The 18,914-nt window shown below is 40.7% G+C and overlaps 1 protein-coding gene across 7 annotated transcripts in view; it reads right to left on the bottom strand.

Annotated features, from left to right (window-relative positions):
- Nucleotides 1-18,914, bottom strand: part of PLXNB2 (plexin B2) — a 351,969-nt gene that overhangs the window by 66,965 nt on the left and 266,090 nt on the right. For 6 of the 7 annotated variants that reach the window (XM_025208550.1, XM_025208549.1, XM_006027363.3 and 3 more), the window contains 6 exons: nucleotides 16,358-16,472; nucleotides 14,492-14,594; nucleotides 13,930-14,031; nucleotides 7,459-7,551; nucleotides 6,165-6,246; nucleotides 715-887 (listed from right to left, as the gene is read on the bottom strand). In XM_025208550.1, coding sequence (XP_025064335.1) covers nucleotides 715-887; nucleotides 6,165-6,246; nucleotides 7,459-7,551; nucleotides 13,930-14,031; nucleotides 14,492-14,594; nucleotides 16,358-16,472 — 668 coding nt within the window. The remainder of the gene's footprint in view (nucleotides 1-714; nucleotides 888-6,164; nucleotides 6,247-7,458; nucleotides 7,552-13,929; nucleotides 14,032-14,491; nucleotides 14,595-16,357; nucleotides 16,473-18,914) is intronic. The other variant, XM_025208552.1, reaches the window with a different exon arrangement.

The raw sequence follows: 18,914 nt of genomic DNA, 5'->3' as shown, positions 1-18,914 counted from the left end.
GTGTTTTTTTGGGGGGGGGGGGGGGTTGTTATCATCATTTTCAGCTTTGGAGATTTGTGTCAAATTCACAGTACACTTGAGGACACAGAAATGGTGTACAGAGACCTAGAACTGAAGGTTCTACAATCAGCAGATTATACTAATAATATGAGAGGAGGTTGCAGTGGCTGTGGTTGACATGAATTATTTTTGTAATGGAAAGTAAGACAGAACAGACCCAGCAGTGCTAGATTTTCAAATTTAGCCTAAGCATCCACTCAACATCAGCACTCTGAACACTTATTGGGAGGCTCAGACTTTCCGATTCTTTTGGTAAACTTATGTTTCAAGCTTTCTTGTCATGTTGTTGCTGAAGAGTAGTTTGGGTAGAACAGACCTTAGTGGAGGGGGAAAAAAACACCTTGCACTGGTAAAAACTCATATTAACTCTCTGTAATCTACTGACATGTTTAAATGCTTATTGCTACCACAGTTTAAACCACAGTGAGCACAAGGCTTTAAAGAACATGAAAGATGAAGGGCCTCTCAATAGGAGACTTGGCAGGTCTTGCACATTTCCACACTGATACCATCTTCTGGCTGCTGCTTTGGAAGTTTGCTTAATGTTTCAGAATGTGCACCCTGTCCCCTCTACCCAGCCAGCCCCTTTCAGCATATTCAGATATTTCTTTAAGAAAAGCCAATACACTGGTAGGCAGGGAAAAAAAATCTTACACGAGTAATGTCTGGAGGAGGACATGTGTTAGCAGCAACAGTATTACAGAGTTCCTTATAAATACACTTGCTTGGCTTGCCATCTTCTTCACACCACACACACTTGTAACCAGGCTCAGCTGCAAGACACAAGCTGCAGTCGCTCCGGCCAGAAGAGCAGTTGTACAAAGTCACTGAAGAAATAAAATGATTTATAAATTTATAGTATAAATTCAATTACTGGTTGAAGAGTACACTCATTCAACTGTGTCATGGGAAACCAAAGCTGTAGTGGTATATCCAGAATTTCCCTTTCATTCAAGTCTACATATTGTATTTATCCATATAAAGACATTAATACAGAACAAGGCAAATATGTTTACTTTCTGCCAATTGAGTACTGAATATATGCCAGATATACACAGGCTTTGAACGCTACCAGTTATTTAGAATTACCAATCCAAATACTTTTCAATCTGCACATCCATTATATATGGCTGGGGCTCATAATTAAGTACTAAATGCTCCCTATACAGCTATTTAAATGCCAGCTGAAACAAACAGGCGCATCAATGTATTGAAAATGAACAATCCAGACAATTTCAGACAGAGTGGGAGAGGTGATATTTTAGACTCCTAAGGAAAATGCCCCCTTCTTTATTATGCAGGGAATTGAACAGTGCAGTACTCCTGTGATAGGGTAAGAGCAGTCCATTTTGGATTTTCTAGACTAAAAGCAGACATGTCTATACATGCATTAACGGTAATAACAGGTACAAAATAAATGCAGTAACCAGCACTACTGTGTAGTAGTGCCAACACACGCATTTTAGGTGATGCTAATGCATAGTACACTAATTCTATTGTGAATTAGCTCATTGGCATGGGTTTTGCCTGCCATGCTAATGAGCAGTAGAATTAGACTACTGTGCTCAAAGTGTCTCGTGTAGACATGTCCAGCATGACTTTTTTCTAAAATTCAGTGATACCTGTTTACCAAACCAGTATTCATTTAAGGGCTATGCAGCTTTTGTATTTCATTTCTTCTTTCATTTTGAGTTGCCATCAATTGAGCATGAAGTTGCAGTTAAATCTCAGTTTCTCACCTAGCAACTAGAAGTGCCAACCGTCCCTTTGGAGACTGTAACAGAGCTGTCATGCTGCCTACTGAACAATGCTGCTTTTATTGATGAACCATGAATCAACATTCTCAATGAGGTTAAGATAAAGTTCCAGAGCTATGTCTCTGGTGTGATGCACACTTCCTAAGCAAAATAATCTTTTTCAGCTAGAAGTGAGACTTAGGAGATATAGGAGAGTAGCACACCATCACAAGAAGAGTCCAGATTTGTATGAAAACTTTTGGATAGATGCTCAACGATTACCATGGAAGAAATCAGATAGGCTGAAGAAGGGCAACAGCATCTCAGAAGAGTAGGGCAGGTGATTAGCCTGCTAGTCAGTTTACCAAATACCTTGGAAATGACAGCATTTGAAGAAGGTTCCTTGTTAAGATGAAATACAGCCAGGGAATTTCACTAAATAGAACGGGAAACACACTCTGGAATAGAGCTGATCTTCTTCCCCCAGAGGTTTTTACCTCAATACATTTTTCCCCATCAAGGCACGTACTGACCATCCTAGGTCCTTGAAGACTGGGAATGTCTATGATCTAGCACTTTAATGAACTTCTATAAATTTGCAGAGAAAAGCAGCAGCAATAGATTTTTAAAGGTAATTCTAGGATGCTACTATGTTGCTGTTCATTCATTTGGAGAAGTAAAGTGAAGTCATATGTTTCCCTTCATTATTTTTCTCATCAGCACTCTCATTCTTTTACCAAGCATGAACGATACAGTAGTGCTACACACAGCTACAGCTGCTCTCCCCTACCCAAGATGATGAAAAACTCTGAAGAGTTATTGCCACTGAGTACAACAGAAGCATACTTTATACTTGTGCATTATCAACAAAATTGTTTACTAGATTTCAAGATGATAGTGTTTACACTGGTGTCAAATGGGTCTATTCCAGACTGAAGAAGCTTTTATTACTACTTGTCAGCAATCCCTTGATTCACAGCTCGTTGATGGGTCTAGAGGTAATTTAAGATCCTAATCCCTGAGCCACAGATCCATCCACAGAGGTTGCAGGTCTTTCTGCAGGAGGCAGTAGACTGCAGGCTGGTATTCCTCTCCTTTTCCTTCCTCTGCTCTCTCTTCTCTGCTTTGAAGACAAGATGCTTTACCTTGAAATGGGCTGCTGACTGGTTAAGGTTGTGGCACCACTTGGTTGGCAGCTAGCTCTTCCCAATTCTTGAAGTTGGCATCCATTTCCTTTAAGTATGCCTTCAATGTGTCCTTGTAGTGTTTCCTCTGGACACCATGAGGTCTCGGGCTATTACTAAGCTGGGAGTAAAGCACTTGTTTTGGGAGTCAAGCATTTGCACACAGTGTCTGCTCCAGAGAAGCTGGTGCTTGCGAATCACTGACTCACTGCTGGTAACACTGGCTTTGGCAAGGATGCTGGCTGACATTTGCATGGAGATCTTCCCATTTGGTGTGGAGGAATTTCTGGAGGCATCACTGGTGAGACCTCTCCAGGTTCTTCAGATGATGACGATAGGTCACCCATGTTTCACATTTGTAGAGGGGAGTGGGGATGATCACTGCATTGTGGACCTAGATTTTGGTGTTTTTCCAGAGATCACAGTGAAGAAAGACATGCCAAAGCACTTTCCCAAAGGAGGGAAACTATGCTAAATCTTCTCATCAATCTTCACTCTCTAAGAGAGGTGGCTACCAAGGTAAGGGAAGTGCTTGATTACCTCCCAGGTCTTGGCCTTGATGGTAATTTGGGGTGGGGGGGTGGGGGGGAGAGGGGAAGTCACATTCATGGCCCAGGGCAGGTTGATAGAGCAGTTCAGTCTTCTTTATGTTGAGAGAGAGGCACAAAGTTTGGTAGGCTTCTCTGAAAAGATCCAGCGGAGTCTGGAGGTTTTCCTCAGTGTGCATAAGGATGGCATGGTCATTGGCATATTGAAAGGCAAGGATGGTTGCTTTGAGTAACTGAAAAAATACATGTGTGAAGTCTCAGTACCAGCTCTTTGCCACTCATTTGTAGATTTCACCAGGTAATGCCATCCAGTTCAGTTGCCTTATAGTTCTTTGTTTCCTTGATGGCATGCCAGACTTTTTCTAGGATAGGAGTGTTGGCAAGAGATCTCTTTTCAGGGTGTTGGGGGATGGACTTGATGCTGGTATCTGTCACAGCCAACTCTTGGTTGGGGAGTGCTCTTTCTATCTAGCTTGGATAGATTAATTGCTTTTCAGGAGCACTGAGCCATCCTGTGATAGCAGGAGTGTAGAACTGACCACATGTGGCACAGACATCATAAAGATGCAGGCAAGTGACTTGGAGGATTTTTATTTATTGATCCCACCATTACATGATTTTTACACAACGATTTAGTGTTAAGGAAGGAGCTAGACTGATCACCCCAGAGAGTTAACATTTTCCTTTATCCTTGGAACAGACTGCACAAGGAGCAGCAGGGAAAGCTTTTCCCATTTCTACGTGAAAGCAATTTCCAGTATGGAACAGATTGCTTTCCTAATCCAGCACTCAAATTGGTAATAGATTGCGATTGCAGAGGAACTTTAACAAGCAGTGTTTTAAAACAAATCTTCCTTTTTTGTACCCATACCCTGAAATACCCACCCACGCTACCACATGGCAATCTGGCAAAATGAGGGAACATATTTACTGAATTACTCTGTTAGCCTCCATATTCTTTCCCTCTCCTGGAAACAAAGTTACTATTGCAATACCTTGCTGGCCCTCTCGCATCCAGATGCACAAAAGCAACACAGAGCTAGAGCTTTAAAGTGTTAAGCAGTCTTCTTCATTCACTGATCAACTCATTAAATGTACCGGCAGCAAGCCAGTCACATTAGGTTTAGACTCTTATCCATCACCCTTAGATACCAGCTGTGAAATCACTGATAAAAAGGACAAAGGATAAAAGGGATATATTGGATTCCATACTGTTCAGAAACCCCAGAGGTTTGAGATGTAAAATGCTCTCTTAACTTAGTATTCACTAAGTGTTTTATACAATGAAGGGATTCTTTTACTGGTGAGTTCAAAAGTGCCAGAATTGAAATAATTGAGTAGCTTCTCAGCAGCTCCCAAATATCTAAAGTCAATTCATTTTAAGGTGCATAAAGACCATTATACTGTGAATTTCAGATGGCAAAGAAATTTTAAAGCAAGGGAGAATTTGGATAAAAACATTTTGTAGAGGAGAGAGAAAAGCTATTTGCTTGTACTTTTCAGTCTCTCCTTTGCGGTGTTGTAAATCTGTATTTGAATAATAGCTTAGCTTTTCTGTGCAAGTTCCTACTAAAATTCTATATTTTTAACATCACAGCTTTTTGGAATGGAGATTATGATGCTGTATCATTATAACATGATCTTGCCATTACAGAAATCTGGCATGAAGCATCAAGTGTTCTCAGTACTGCAAGGCCAACAAAGGAAAATTGATTTTAAAACCCATGACTCTCTGTTGCCTATAAAGGATCAGTTTAACTATTATTATGCATACAAAAATAATGTGTTTTTTTCCATAGCCATATAACTCATATCAGTCTCTGATGTTGACTTACAGTAACACACACACTAACCTCCCAAGAGGGACATTTTTGCCTATATAAACTCTTGAAAGGACTCTAAAAATCCTCTGCCTGAGGATGCAAGGTGATATGCATTATGTCCTAAACCTAAAACTGTTTTATGTGAGCGAACCAAGCAACTATACCCAGCTCCCAATGATTTCACTGGAGTTGCCAGGACAGGGCATAACTGGGGCCAAAGATTTTATTGACACTTGCTTCATTATGAACTAAAAGCTGCAAAAATAAACAAACAAGCAATTTATGGCAGGGACCAATCTTTTTTCTGTAAACTACTTAGCATAGTTTTTGTTGCCATAGAAATAAATGAATAAAATGAGATGAAAACACACTGAATGTGACTTTGGTTGTTCATTGCCAAGACAAAGGAAGACTGTAGACTGTATTAGTGATGATTTGGGGTAGTTTCGAGACCAAATCCCAGTCTGTAGAGAAGGCACTAAATTCAACTTTTTTTAACTTACAGAATTTTACAAATTTTAACAAATTACAATTTTACATAATAACAATAAGGCTCACAGTAATATTTTTAAAGAATTATTTTTCAAAGCAGAACCAAAGGTTGAAAATATTTTATATGTTAAAGGCATTTTTAAAGATGCTAACATTGACAGTTAATTCAGGAGCTTTTAAAGTCATATATAACTAAATGTTTCACCCCAAACTGTAAAACATGAAATGGTAATATTATCTTCAAAACTACAAAATTTATTATAGTAATAAATCTCAACATATTGTAGTTTCCCCATTGGTAATCCAATATTTCATACTTACCTGTCAGGTTGCTGTCAATCTTGACCCCATCTGTTTTAATGGATAAATCAAGTGGTAGAGTTTCATTTGCACTGTAGGAAAACTAGAAAAATATGATAATATATCTGTATCAGCATGGATAATTTTCTTGTCCTATAATTCTTAGTGCAAACAATGAAGAAAGAAAGACTACCCAAAAAATTCCAAATTTATGCTCTATTTGTGTATTCTTGTCCAAGTATACTCAGGGAAAATTTTGGTAATAAATCTAATCTACAGGAATCAGAATCTCGTAAGGGTCAAGGAAGAAAAATACCCAAATTGTCAAGGGATCATTAATTTTCACTGATGTGAAATATATTCAGCAATAGATATTCAAGGAGCTATAATACTGTATGTAGAGACTTTCAGCAGCTCTAGACCTGATGAGTTCTCTCCCACACCAGGAGGCCCATCATTATTACAGACACAGTACACTCTTGCCAGACAATGGGGGCCTCATGTACTCAGTAGTGCAGCTTGCTCCCTCTGACAAAACAAAGAGTTTTGACCCATACAATGCTACTTACATTGGAAGATGGTGGCCATAACAAGAGGCCCCAAGCAGTGAAAAACAGAAAACATACAACACACATACATTAATGTAAATGCCACGTTCCAAGCATCTGGACATTATTCATCAAAATGATGCATAGACATCTTTCTTCAAAACTTAGCCAGTAAGGTTAGAAAAGCTTATTTACTCAGGCTTTGTTTCAGCAGTGTCTATGAGCTTAAATTACAATATATTACAATATAGTATATGGACTAAAGCCTGCTTTTTTTTTTTTTTAAAGAAGCTAGGGTGCAATAGTAAAATATTAAATATCTCCATTTTTCCCATTCTTAGAGATGGACAAATTGAATCAAAGGAAGGTTGCAGGTAGGGGAGAACTCAGAGGTCACTTTCCTTAGCTCCCTATTCAGTCATCTTAACCAGGCTACATAACACCTCTTCTTTCCTCAATCCCTACATAAAACGGTCCAGAGTTCCTATAGGTAATGCCTATAGGGAACAATTAAATTACTTAATGAGCTGAACCCACAGAGAAATAATGGGAAAAACAACAACATATGATTTTAGGAACAGAAACTGTGGTTAAAAATCATAGTCTTTTGCACTTTAGCCAATGGAGACTCTATGAGATGTTGCCATTATGGTTTAATCTCCCACATGGAGCAGCTGACATGACATCTGCACATGTATTCACACTGTGTGTAACTGGCAGTGTTGTAATTGGACAAAATGAACTGAAGATAATTTTAACACACTGACCTTTTGACTCTCAAATGAGAATGTTCCATCAGCTAATTTGTTAACAGAAGCTTCAAATTCAAATTGGTCATTTCCAATCACAAAGGATTTGCCCTATTTAAGAGAAAGAATTCTGAATTGATGGCTTAGAATTTTTACATTATAAGCAAGATTAATGAAATGCCAATAAACATCCTAGTTTAAACAGTAGAAGACAATCCAGTGGAGAAAGGTAAGTACTAAAATTGGTCTTTCCAAACAAACGCCAAAAGAAATATAGCAACAGCACAATCATTTTTTCACTCTGACATTGCCTTTCTAACATCTATTCAAGGGCACAAGCATCAGATAAATAAAGTAAAAGTGCATCTAACACTTACTTTCAGCAATAACAAAAAACAAGAAGTGCAGATGCACTGGATAACTTCACACATTGAATGTGTTATGAGTGGGAATTCCACCTTCATGGGAGGATTTTGTCTGCAGAGATCTCAGGAGACAACTTGAACTTGTGAATTCCAAGTGAAGTTTTAGCCATGTTCGGTCAAACTTTTCTTGTTTAAAAACTAGCCAATGTCACTTAAACGCCCCGTCACAAGACCAAAGAACCAGCCCTTCTCTCACTTTGAAGCTGCCTTTCTAGAACTAAGAGGGCCTGAGCAATGACTTGCTCCCCCTTTCAATCAGGATCCTCACATATAAGTAGGAGACAGCCCTGCATCTTGTGGTTATAGCAGACCTTGGTTTCTCAGCTCCTTAGTCCTGCTGCAAATTCTTTTGCTTTTGGTGCTGTTTTTTGGATAATATGAAGACTGAGAGATGCCTCACATCTCTTTTATTTGTAGCTGCTGCCTCAGGTGCTGGGGTTACAACTAACCCAAAAGTCATGAGTTAATTAAATTAACAGAAGTAGAAAAAAGTAGCAATGATTTTCCCTTCACATGACAAAATAAGTAGAGGACAGTCTTCATCCACCAGAAGATGCACTAAAGGACTAGGATCAAGGGGAAATACTGACTCAAATATGCCAAGAGGGTTGTTATATTGTGGAATGAAAATGACTTCTTTTGTCGATATAAGATCTTGAAAGAAGAGGAAAACAGATTCCTTAGCTCCAGACATCCTTCTCCTGAGGCTTTAAAAGTAAAATGAGGCAGGGGACAAGGAGAATTGTCATGATACCTGACTGCAACACAGACCAAAATATCTTCAGTGCTGATAACAAGATTTATTTACTGTAACCGAGATCAAGACAAACAAGCCAACAGATGTAAATATTCAAAACTGGCAAGACAAAGCATCAAGACTGGTCTAAAATCTACTGTCAAAACCATTTTTTTCCTGGAAAATTGGATTGACAAAATGATTTTACACATATAGAAACTTGCCTGCCACCATTTTTTGACAAGTAAGTTTAAACTATTATTTTGAATTAATTAAAAATGTTCTGCATTGTTAAAACATGTTCTGATAAAGTTAAAACATTAGCCCTGTATTTCAGACAATGTTCAACAGCTAATCCAGGGGTCATCAACATTTTTGGGCAAAGTGCCAAAAACACCTACCTGCAACCTCAACTTGTAAGATGTTGGTGTGCCGGGGCAGACAGTGCAGAAACCGCAAGGGGCCCAATCCTTGTTGTGGCAGTGCAGCCCTGACCTCTACCCCACCATCTGCCCCAAGGCACACATGCTGGCACCCCTTTTGGGGGTGCCTACCCCTGAACTAATCCATTCCTCTTCCAAGTTATGGGGGACACAATTGTTGTTCAGTTCCATTTTGCTGCTAGATACACATAATCCTCCATCTTTTAAAATTCCCTGAAAATTGTCTTTTCTAAGGAACATTGTCTCTTACTTATTTTTCTTTATTTTATTTTATAACATACAATGCATTCTTCAAAACTTTTAAATTATGCTGCTGAAGCTGTATCACACCTTCTCATATGCCTAATGGGACAAACTAGAAAAATGCACATACATGCCAGTCACTATTCTGCTTGACTTCAAGTACCAACTTAGAGATCTCTGGAATTAAAAACCTGAGTCCCTAAATATTCATATCAATTAGCTGAGGGCTATAAAACTCATAACCATCTGTAGACTGGGCACATAAGGAAATATGTTATACAATCAGAGCTTCAGTTTATGTTTGCATATCTAAAAAGAAAAGGAAGACACATCCAGATGGAAGATTCAGAGTGGCGGAAATTACACTGAAATAATGGTGAAAGCCTGACAGATTTCTCTTGAAAATCAAAAGTAAGAAATCTGATCAGGCTTCAACCTCTCTCCACTATCTCTCTTGGTTGCTTATTCCAGTAGCAGCTTTTCCACAAAGCACTATAATAGCTTGGATTTACTTTAACTCCTACTGAATTTTTTCAAAGAAAGAAAGGACAGAAAATACTGAATAGTTTATTTTCTTTTAGGCAGCCTACAGACGAACTACTTCCTCTTCAACAAAAGCTTTCTCTCAGGGCTCCATTTAGCATGGAGCAAAAGTCCAGAAGATATTAGTGTTTGGTTCAGAGCATTAAAAAACCCACTTTTGTGAAATGATTCATCCATCTCCTTCAGCATTTTAAGAAACTCTCCACTTCTCTCTACCTATGAGACAAATAGGTATCAGCTGTAGGAACAAAATTGACCCCAACTCTTCATCTGCCTTCTGAATGCATTTCACTTATTATAATTTTCGGAAGACCCATTATGATAGCTAAGCCACTGCATTTATTCAGTTAGGTAATGCACTGTTATTTTCAGAGAGGTGCAAAAGAAACCACAATACTACTTCTGGCACTCCAAGTGTATCTATTAACTAGAAGTTTCTTTTTGTCTTGGTGGACCTGTCACCTGTTGCTATTGTAAGACTTCAGCAAGACAGCAGGAAAAACATAAAGGGCTTACAAAAATCCCAACAATCTCAAACCCTAAAAGATATTCACTATGTTCAGTAGGCCAAATTCCTTTTTTAATTGTGGTCTGTGGTCCAGGTCTACAAAACTAGGACTATATGCTTCTCTTGATCCAGACTGAGGTTTGTCTAGACATAGAAGATGGAACCTAGTCCATATTAAGTACATGAACTTTTAGTTAAAGTTGCTGCTTCAGCCAGCACCACTCAAATGAGGTAAATAATACCAGCTATCTTTATAACCACTGCTGATTTTTGTATCTTGCCTATTTAGCCACTTACATTTTCATCTATCAGCTTGAGTAAGTACAGGTGTTGCATAATTTGTTTCTAAATGTGTCTCCTAAAGTACCTTTATTTGTTTTTTAACAGTGAATATACCTTTGGAATAAATGGGTTAGTTCACACCTCTCAGAGCTGCTGTTTTTGTTTGGTTGCCATATCAGGAAAATGTTTCTGATGCTAGCTTACACTTACTATGTTAAAGACATCTTTCAAATCACAAGGGCTGTACATCTATTCTACCCTCCAATAAAGCTTGCATTCCACAGACTTCTTCATGGGGATCAGCTAACTATGTAGAATAGGTGAGATTCAATACCACTTCCCTAGGCTAAAGTTGTTCTAATGTGTAGTACTGATATGGCTTTATCAAATGTAATTTGCAGCCAACATAAAAGGAATTGCCTTTGCCTTTTGTTCCTTTTGTATATTTCCTTATACTAAATGTTCACCTGACGAAAAAGACTTTTCATTAGCCCTTACCTATGTACTTTTACCCCTGTTCCATTCTGTAAATGTTATGTGTTACATCTCATCTTGTTGCATAGAAAATCAATGTTAGCTGAGACCAATTGTCCACCCTACCAGATGTCATATGCATGACAGTGACAAATCCCAGGCATTTCAGAAGAATTGTAAAACCTGCCAAATCGATCATACCATCATACATAGATTTTAAACTCTTCTTTATTATATGCTTATATAGCACCTAACAGTAGGACCCTGGTCCATAGTTGGAGCTTCTGTGATCTACTGGAGTCCCAATAATTACTCAATAACCTGTCACTAGCATGAAGTTTCTTCCTCATTTGTGATGGTTAGTATACCCAAAACAAGTGAGTTGTTACATTTAAGGCTTATTTACCAATTTCCACCCTCATCATATACACCAGAGAAAAAGAAAATTTGGGCAATATTGTCATTTGCTAAAGGAAAATAAATCAATAATTTTTCCCTATTTGAAAAGTGGATAATTCTGGGGACGGTAACAAGCAGGTCTGTACACAGCAGCAAGCATTTGCTTCGGATTCAGCCAATTCAGAGGGACAGTGATTTGATTCTGTGATTTGAATCACTGTCTCAATTTGATTCAGCTGATTCGGATCTGGAGATTCGGCCAGAGACTCAACTGGCAGCAGTCCTCAATCATGCTGGACACAGCTTCCTTCAGCTGGTAAGTCTGTTGTGGTGGGTGGATGGGGGAGGGAAGGAGCGTGGGAGGGAGGGAGGCAATCAACACCTCCACAGTGAGGGAGGGATTGGGGCTGGAACAAGCCAGGGTGGCGGGGCGTGGGACTCAGAGTGGATGGCTCCTGCATGCTGTTGGTCCGGGAGCTGCTCTTCGGTGGCTCCTCTGGCAACTCTCGCTGCTGGGCCAGGAGCACATGGGAGCAGGCATATGCCACCGGATCTGTGTGGGGCAGGCTGGGCTGGGTTGCACTCCAAATGGGTGGTGGAAGGTGTTGGGAGCGGGGGTGATGTCCTCCCATTGCTCGCCCAGCTGGGGTGGGGAGACACAGGACAGTGCCACTGTGCTGCCTTCACCAAGCGAAGCGCAGCTGCGGAAGCCGCTCCAGCCTCCCTGAGCCTCCCAGACAAGCTGCAGCTTCACCCCGCTGTGCCCCGGCTGAGCAAGCAATGGCAGGGCCTGGGGGCGGACACGTGCGCCTGGATTGGGGAGGGGGACAAAGGCAGGGCTATGGGGAATTTTAGGGTGGCTGCAGCCCCCCCACAGCCCCTGTTCCACTGTGCTCTGCAGGACAGGCAGAGCCAGGGCAGCACTCTGGACTGTGGCTGGGGCTAGCCACATGGAGCGCAGCCCTGGCTCTGCCCACTCCTCAGAGCACAGCCCAGCCCAGCCCAGCTCGCCCTGAGCAGATCCAGGGGCACATGCCCACTCTCATGCCCTCCCAGACCAGTGGCATGTGGCGGCATGCAGTGGCAGGATTTCCCCTCCCCAAGTCCCGCACCCTGGCTGGGCAACTTGTCCCAGCCCAAGCCCAAATCCCTCCCTTGCTGTGGGGGTGTTGATCTGCCTCCCCTCCACACTCCTTCCCTCCTGCCTCTACCCACTACAACAGGCTTACCAGGTAAAGGCAGCTGTGTCCAGCGTTGTCGAGGACTGCTGCCTGTTTAGTCTATGGCTGAATTTCCAAATCAGTGTTGAATCTCTCCAAATTGATTGAGAGGCTTCTGAATTGATTTGGACCTTTTTAATGCATCTTTGGATTTGATTCAGAGATTCGGCCGCCGAATTGGGACAAATCTCTTGCAAATCGAATTGGCTACTGAAGCTTCACACAGCCCTAGTAACAAGTCCTGACTTCTGCAAGTTTACTAGATAGCTAAGAAGTGGATACAGTCACAAAAACACATGCACACCTCTATTCATGATGTCCATGTCATATTCATCTAAAATACTAAGAGGAACCAGCAAAAAAACACTAACTATAGTCAAGATATCATGCATTTCAGGGGAAGGACTAATAAGATTATTGCTATTTTTAGTAAGCCAACAATTGCTCTTGCTTGTCCATCTTCTAGGTCATTAAAATAGTTATAGATGCCAATTCAAAAACATCTATTGAGATTACCTGAGAATTATTTGGCATGATCATCAGTAACCTAATATAAACATATGCTAGAGGCAAAAGAAAAGTGCTTAGCTTCTCTCATTTTAATACAATGATTTAAATTGCTTGGGGTACAATTCAAACTTCAGAGAAGTAAGCCTAAACTTTGAGATTGCTTTTCTAAAAACAGGTACAGAGAAAAAAAAAGGCAACATAAGCCAGAACTGTGCAAATAACTGGCCTCTCTCATTTGGCCCAAAACTAAATGTTTAGGTTCTGGGTATGTATTTACTCTTCTTAAAATCAGATTTAGTTAAATTCTCCAAATTTTATTTTGAAACAAATAGGTGAAATATGCCATTTGGGAAATGTCAAAATAAAAGTTATACTTTCACAATTACTCTCCCTCCCCACCTTTCTGCCTAAATATTTTTGCCAAATTCGGCATGAATTCATAAACTGTATTTTGGTCAAGAAGAAACCCTAGTTTTCAATAAATAAATTATTTGTCCAAAATAATTTGTCCAGCTCTAGTCCTTGCATTTTTGTGGTTACTCATTTTTGGGCAGCTGATAAGTAATAATTGAACACACATTTAAAAAATGGAGGTGTTTGTAAATAAGATGTGGTATCATCCAGAAGAACATATTAATGCTTTAGAAATTAATGTACCATGAACAAAACTACAATTCAAATGACTGCTTGGAAGCAATTCATTTACCTGATAATAGTCTAGATTCTTTCCCATAAAGTGCACTGTTGTTGGATAGTCCATTGGTATTATTGAAGGTATGGGATTTAGAAACTGTGGACATTCTTCTTCCTGGGGAATTAAACATTTTATACATAATTTTAAATATTTTTTTATCACAACAGACCTCAACAGCCTTTGGACAATGGAGTTCTTATTCTGAAGAACTTGATGCTTAAAATACAGTGACAGATTTGATTATACCCTTTCAAATTAGAGACACTAAAAATGACTAAAGTATATGTCAAAGCAGTGGATGATTATCTTCCCAGCCTTCAAATCTTGTTTCTTCCATTGAAGCAAAACAGGAAAATGAACAAAAATATCCTTTCAGAAATTATTCAATCGCGCTTCCCCTCCCTACTGCACCTCTACATTCCACCCCTACTGAGTCACCAAAAGAAATAATTTCTGAAGTTAACTTAAGCTTTTTTTTTTAGATTTTAAAATGCAAATTAAACCAACTCATCTTGTAGCAAAACCAAAGAAAATATGGAAGTGTTGAAATAAAGTCTGTTTATTTTAAACGTACCATATTTTGTTTGATCACTTTTAGTTCTGAAGAAGACTCTTCACAGACATGTTTCTTCCAATCCCACTGGCAATTCCATCTATTGCTTGCACAGGAATAGCATCTGCAAGTATAGTATGATCAGTCCTGACAAAACTGTATTTTTTTTGTCCCGAGTGACTTAGTTTTCATTAGCAAAACAACTGAAAAAGTCCAACTGTAGTCAGAGAGTGGACTGATTTCCTACAAAGTCTTTACCACATTAATTTTACAGTGTCTACATGAGATGGAAGGTCCCTCTACATGTATAGGTAAAAGCATGATGGGATCTAATATGTGATCTACACAGCTGTGCCTCTTGTCATGCCACATGCAAGCCAGGAGGCATTATTGTGGGATCACACGTTAGATCCTGCTGCACCTTACTGCTAGTGCAAGGGGACTCTCGGATTGTGCTTGCTCTGCACTGGCAAGAAGGTGGCTCCCTACACACCTCTAGGGCTGGGAAAATGCAGCTATGCCCCCTGACTGCCAGAATCACAGCCCTAAGGGGTGCACCGTGCACCCCCACAGCTATACACCCCTGGGGGCTGGGAGATCACAGGTGCATCCTGTGGCTGCTGGGATCCAAAGTCCACAGCTGACCAGCATTTCTGTGGCTCAGAGTCCATTCAGCTGTGGGACTCCTAGTCCCAGTTACACATGGTGCATCCCTGTGACTGTGAGCCTGGTCAGATGACAGGGCTCCCAGCTGCAGGGACAATCCTGCTGCACATGAAAATTAAAGCTGGATAGCAACCAGCTATAAAGTTATTACACATTTTCAAGCAAAAACTTTATAGGTGGTTGGACCTTTTTGTGGCATGACTATTAATTTGCGGGCAGAGCTTCAGTCCCTCAGCTTCAGCCCAGCGCATGGAGCTCTAGCTCCAGCTCTGGCTGCCTTCTACCCACCCAGCGTGATGAGCAGAGGAGCATGGTGCAGTGCAGCAGGGGCATCAGCAGCGTGGCTGTGGCAGCTTGAGACGAGGGGGGCAGAATAGCAAACCTGGCCAGCGTGCAACTTGTGATGCGGCTGCAGCCACCAGTTGCTGCACAGACAGGGGGTGTGGTGGTGGCTGCTAGGCTCAGGGCCCTCTGGAACCTCTGAGCCCACCCGGGCAGCCCTACCCAGTTAGCCCTCCCATGCTGCCAGGCAGGGCTGTCACAGAGCTTCAGACACTGCGATGACAGCCTCACCCAGCCTGGGCACAGGGAGCCGGGAATAAAACTGGCTGCGCAGCCCCCATAGCCCCAGCCCGAATTGCTGGAAAAGACCTGGCCCCCACGGCCTCTGCATCCACCCTCAGCAGCACATGCAGGCCAGCTCGGCTCAGGCCCACAGCCCCAGCCACTGTGTCCTTTTTTAGCCTCGAGTCTAAACAGGAACACTGACTTCAATTAAATGAATCAGAGACGCATAAGCTTTCATGAGTCAGAGCTAATTTCATCAGATGCTATGAAATAACATGCACAGAAGAGGCTATCAAACAGAGAAAGTAATTTGAATATAAATCCAAAACATACTATTTGAATACAAATCGCTTTCTATTTGAGTCTGCTCTGTGCATGCTCTTTTATAGCACCTGATGAAGTGAACTGTTGCTCATGAAGGCTTATGAATCTCCTAAATCATTCCCTATTGTGCCTCTTCTTTAACTAAGATGATCTGTGTAGTTTAACTGTTCTAGGTTCCATTGAAATGCAAAAGGAAAATACGAATACTGGGAAATGCTGAACACAATACAGGTTTTCGTAAAATAATTCAGTAGCATTAACTAAACCAACCATTAGCCACTGAACACATATAATATGAAGAAACTACTGAAGTGAAACCAAAATACTTACGGCAGATTTTCAGAAAGATTAACTGCTTTTTCACAGTCATAAAAAGGATAATAAGATGATGCAAAAAATATCCCATGTTCTCCAAAAGTTAAGTTTAAAGGAACCAATACATGATCTACCAAAAAAAAAAACCAAACAAAAAAAGAAAGTGAGTTGCTGTAGCTTTTGTGAAGAATGGTGCAACAATAAGGTTTTTATTATTTATTCAGGGCAAAAAAGAAAGAAAGAACTGCAATATCCGATTAAGCTTGAGATCCAAATGATTAGATCGGTGAACTACGATTCATTTTCTCTGTTCTTTTCACTAGTTTCACTAGAAATCTTTCACTAGATTTTCAACAACTGATGGTACAGAATAGGCTGTATAAAAGATACAGGAGAGGCTGAAGAAAATGAAAAGGTAATTGGGCAACATTACAATATATTCTGTAAATAGAAAAAATGCCTTTTAGCAGTATCTCCATCAGTCCAAGATTGTAAACAGCCTGACGTAATAAGGAAAATGAGATAAGTGAATACAGAAGAAAACTGATAGAAGGATGAGGTATTTTAAAGAAAATATTTTCTTTGAGCATGGCTATTTCTGTATGTAAGACGGCTTGTTCCACTGGGATATGGAAGTCTATGCCCACATCTTAATTAGAACAAGGTTTCTTTGTGGTTACACTCTTTGTGGTTATATCTAATGCTCTGGACCTTCAGAATCTATTTCTAACCTAAGTCATTAGAGAACTCATCTTTAGAAGCTGGCGTTTTCCTAGGTTTCTCTTGTAGAAATGATTTTCTCAAAGCCTGCTTTGCTCAGATAGGCTCCTGAAAGAATACCGGCACCTTGACTGTCCTCCAGCTTTGCCTACTTCTGGGTCTTGTTGAAAACTTCAGGTTGGTTCTATCCAGTTAATAATGGTGTATTACTAGGATAACATACAATTTACAAAAAGGTGTCCTTTGATTTAGAATGCATCCTTTTCTACTTGGGACAGCCTTCCATCTTCAGCTCCCTCTGTGCAAAAATGAAGTTTATTTCCTACCTATGGGGACTTTATACCATCTACACTTTTCCCAGAGCCTGACAAACAGACTTTGATCTCAAAAGCTTGCAGAAAAGAACAATTTTCTTGCCATTTTCCAGTTGGTCTAATAAAAGGTATTATTTTGGAACCAAGAGTTCTAGTTTTTTGTACGTCCTTTTCTACTTGGAACTTATGAGAGCTAAAACATCGTGCATTATTTCAGAATGATGATTCTCAATACTAAATGGTTGTGTCTGGCTTTCTGTCATCTGTCAGTAGGAATCATTTTCATTGGTACTGCTTTGCCCTCTGTTGTGGCACATGTGAGGCTTTTGAGCATTTTAATATTTCTGAAAGCCCTTTCACTAGGAATTGCTTATGGCAAACTCAGGGACCTAACTTTTAGCTGCCTCGGGTACTCTAGTGCTGATCATACCAGGCTTCCAATCTCAATTCCTTGAAAAAAAAGAGTCAAACTGTGTCAACTTTATCAATGTGAATTGAAACATTTCTTCTAGGGCTGTGGGAAGCTTTGGTCGCTGATTCAGTCTGGGGGAGATTCGGCCCAATTAAGCAGCCAAATCTCCAAATCCGAATCGAATCGGGAGACCCATTAATTTCACTGAATCGAATCAGAAGCCTCTGATTTGATTTGGAGAAATTTGATAATTTGGACATAGACGCAGCTTTATATGTTTTTTCTACATACTTCAAGGTACCAGATGGCTTGTGAACACTGAGACGGTGGGGTGGATGGTGTGTCCTATGGGAGCATGTGGGGGGGGGGGTGTCCCCAGTGCACTTGACAGCGGACCTGGAAGTGGACCAGAAGCACTTCCAGTCCACTTCTGGGTACGCTGTGGAGTGTGCGGGGGACCCCCTCCTCCCCCTGGCTTGGCGACTGGTACCTCCTTGGTCTGGGGGGGCACCTGGGGTTCCCCTGCAGCCAATCACCGAGCCAGGGGAGCCCTTGGGGAGGAGTCCTCTGCCGATCATGCAGGGACCCCTGTGTTCCTGTGGGATGCTCCATCTGCTCCACCACTGCAGCGTTCATAAGCCTTGCCTGGTACTTCAAGGTATGTGGAAAAACAAACAAACATATAAAGCTGTGTCTATGGCCGAATCTCTGATTCTCTGAATCAAAAATCAAACCTTCAGATTTGGATTCGGCCAAATCAAATCAGGACAGTGATCCAAACCAAAGAATCCAATCACTGTTCCGTGAATCGGGCTGAATCCGAATCAAATACGGCCCCCTTTGCACACCCCTAGTTTCTTCACATTCTGCTGCCTTCAAATATTTCATTGAAAGTGAAGTGTCCAGCAGATAAAGGACTGTGATGCTCTTTTGAACTTGATATAATCTAATACTTTACCACATGTCAGCCATCTGACACAGTTTTTGAAGTGCTGGGGTACTGCTAAATTCAGAAGTTATGGTGCAGGAATGTGAAAGGTTAATGATTAATCCTTTAACTGGGAAGTGCTGTGACAGCTGTTAGTAACCAACTTTAGCTTTGGGCAAGCCCAGTCTGGCAGGGAAG

The sequence above is a fragment of the Alligator sinensis genome, unplaced genomic scaffold (assembly GCF_000455745.1).
Source record: "Alligator sinensis unplaced genomic scaffold, ASM45574v1 scaffold660_1, whole genome shotgun sequence".
In the NCBI taxonomy this organism is placed as follows: Eukaryota; Metazoa; Chordata; order Crocodylia; family Alligatoridae; genus Alligator; species Alligator sinensis.
This window is presented reverse-complemented; position numbering and strand designations above follow the sequence as displayed.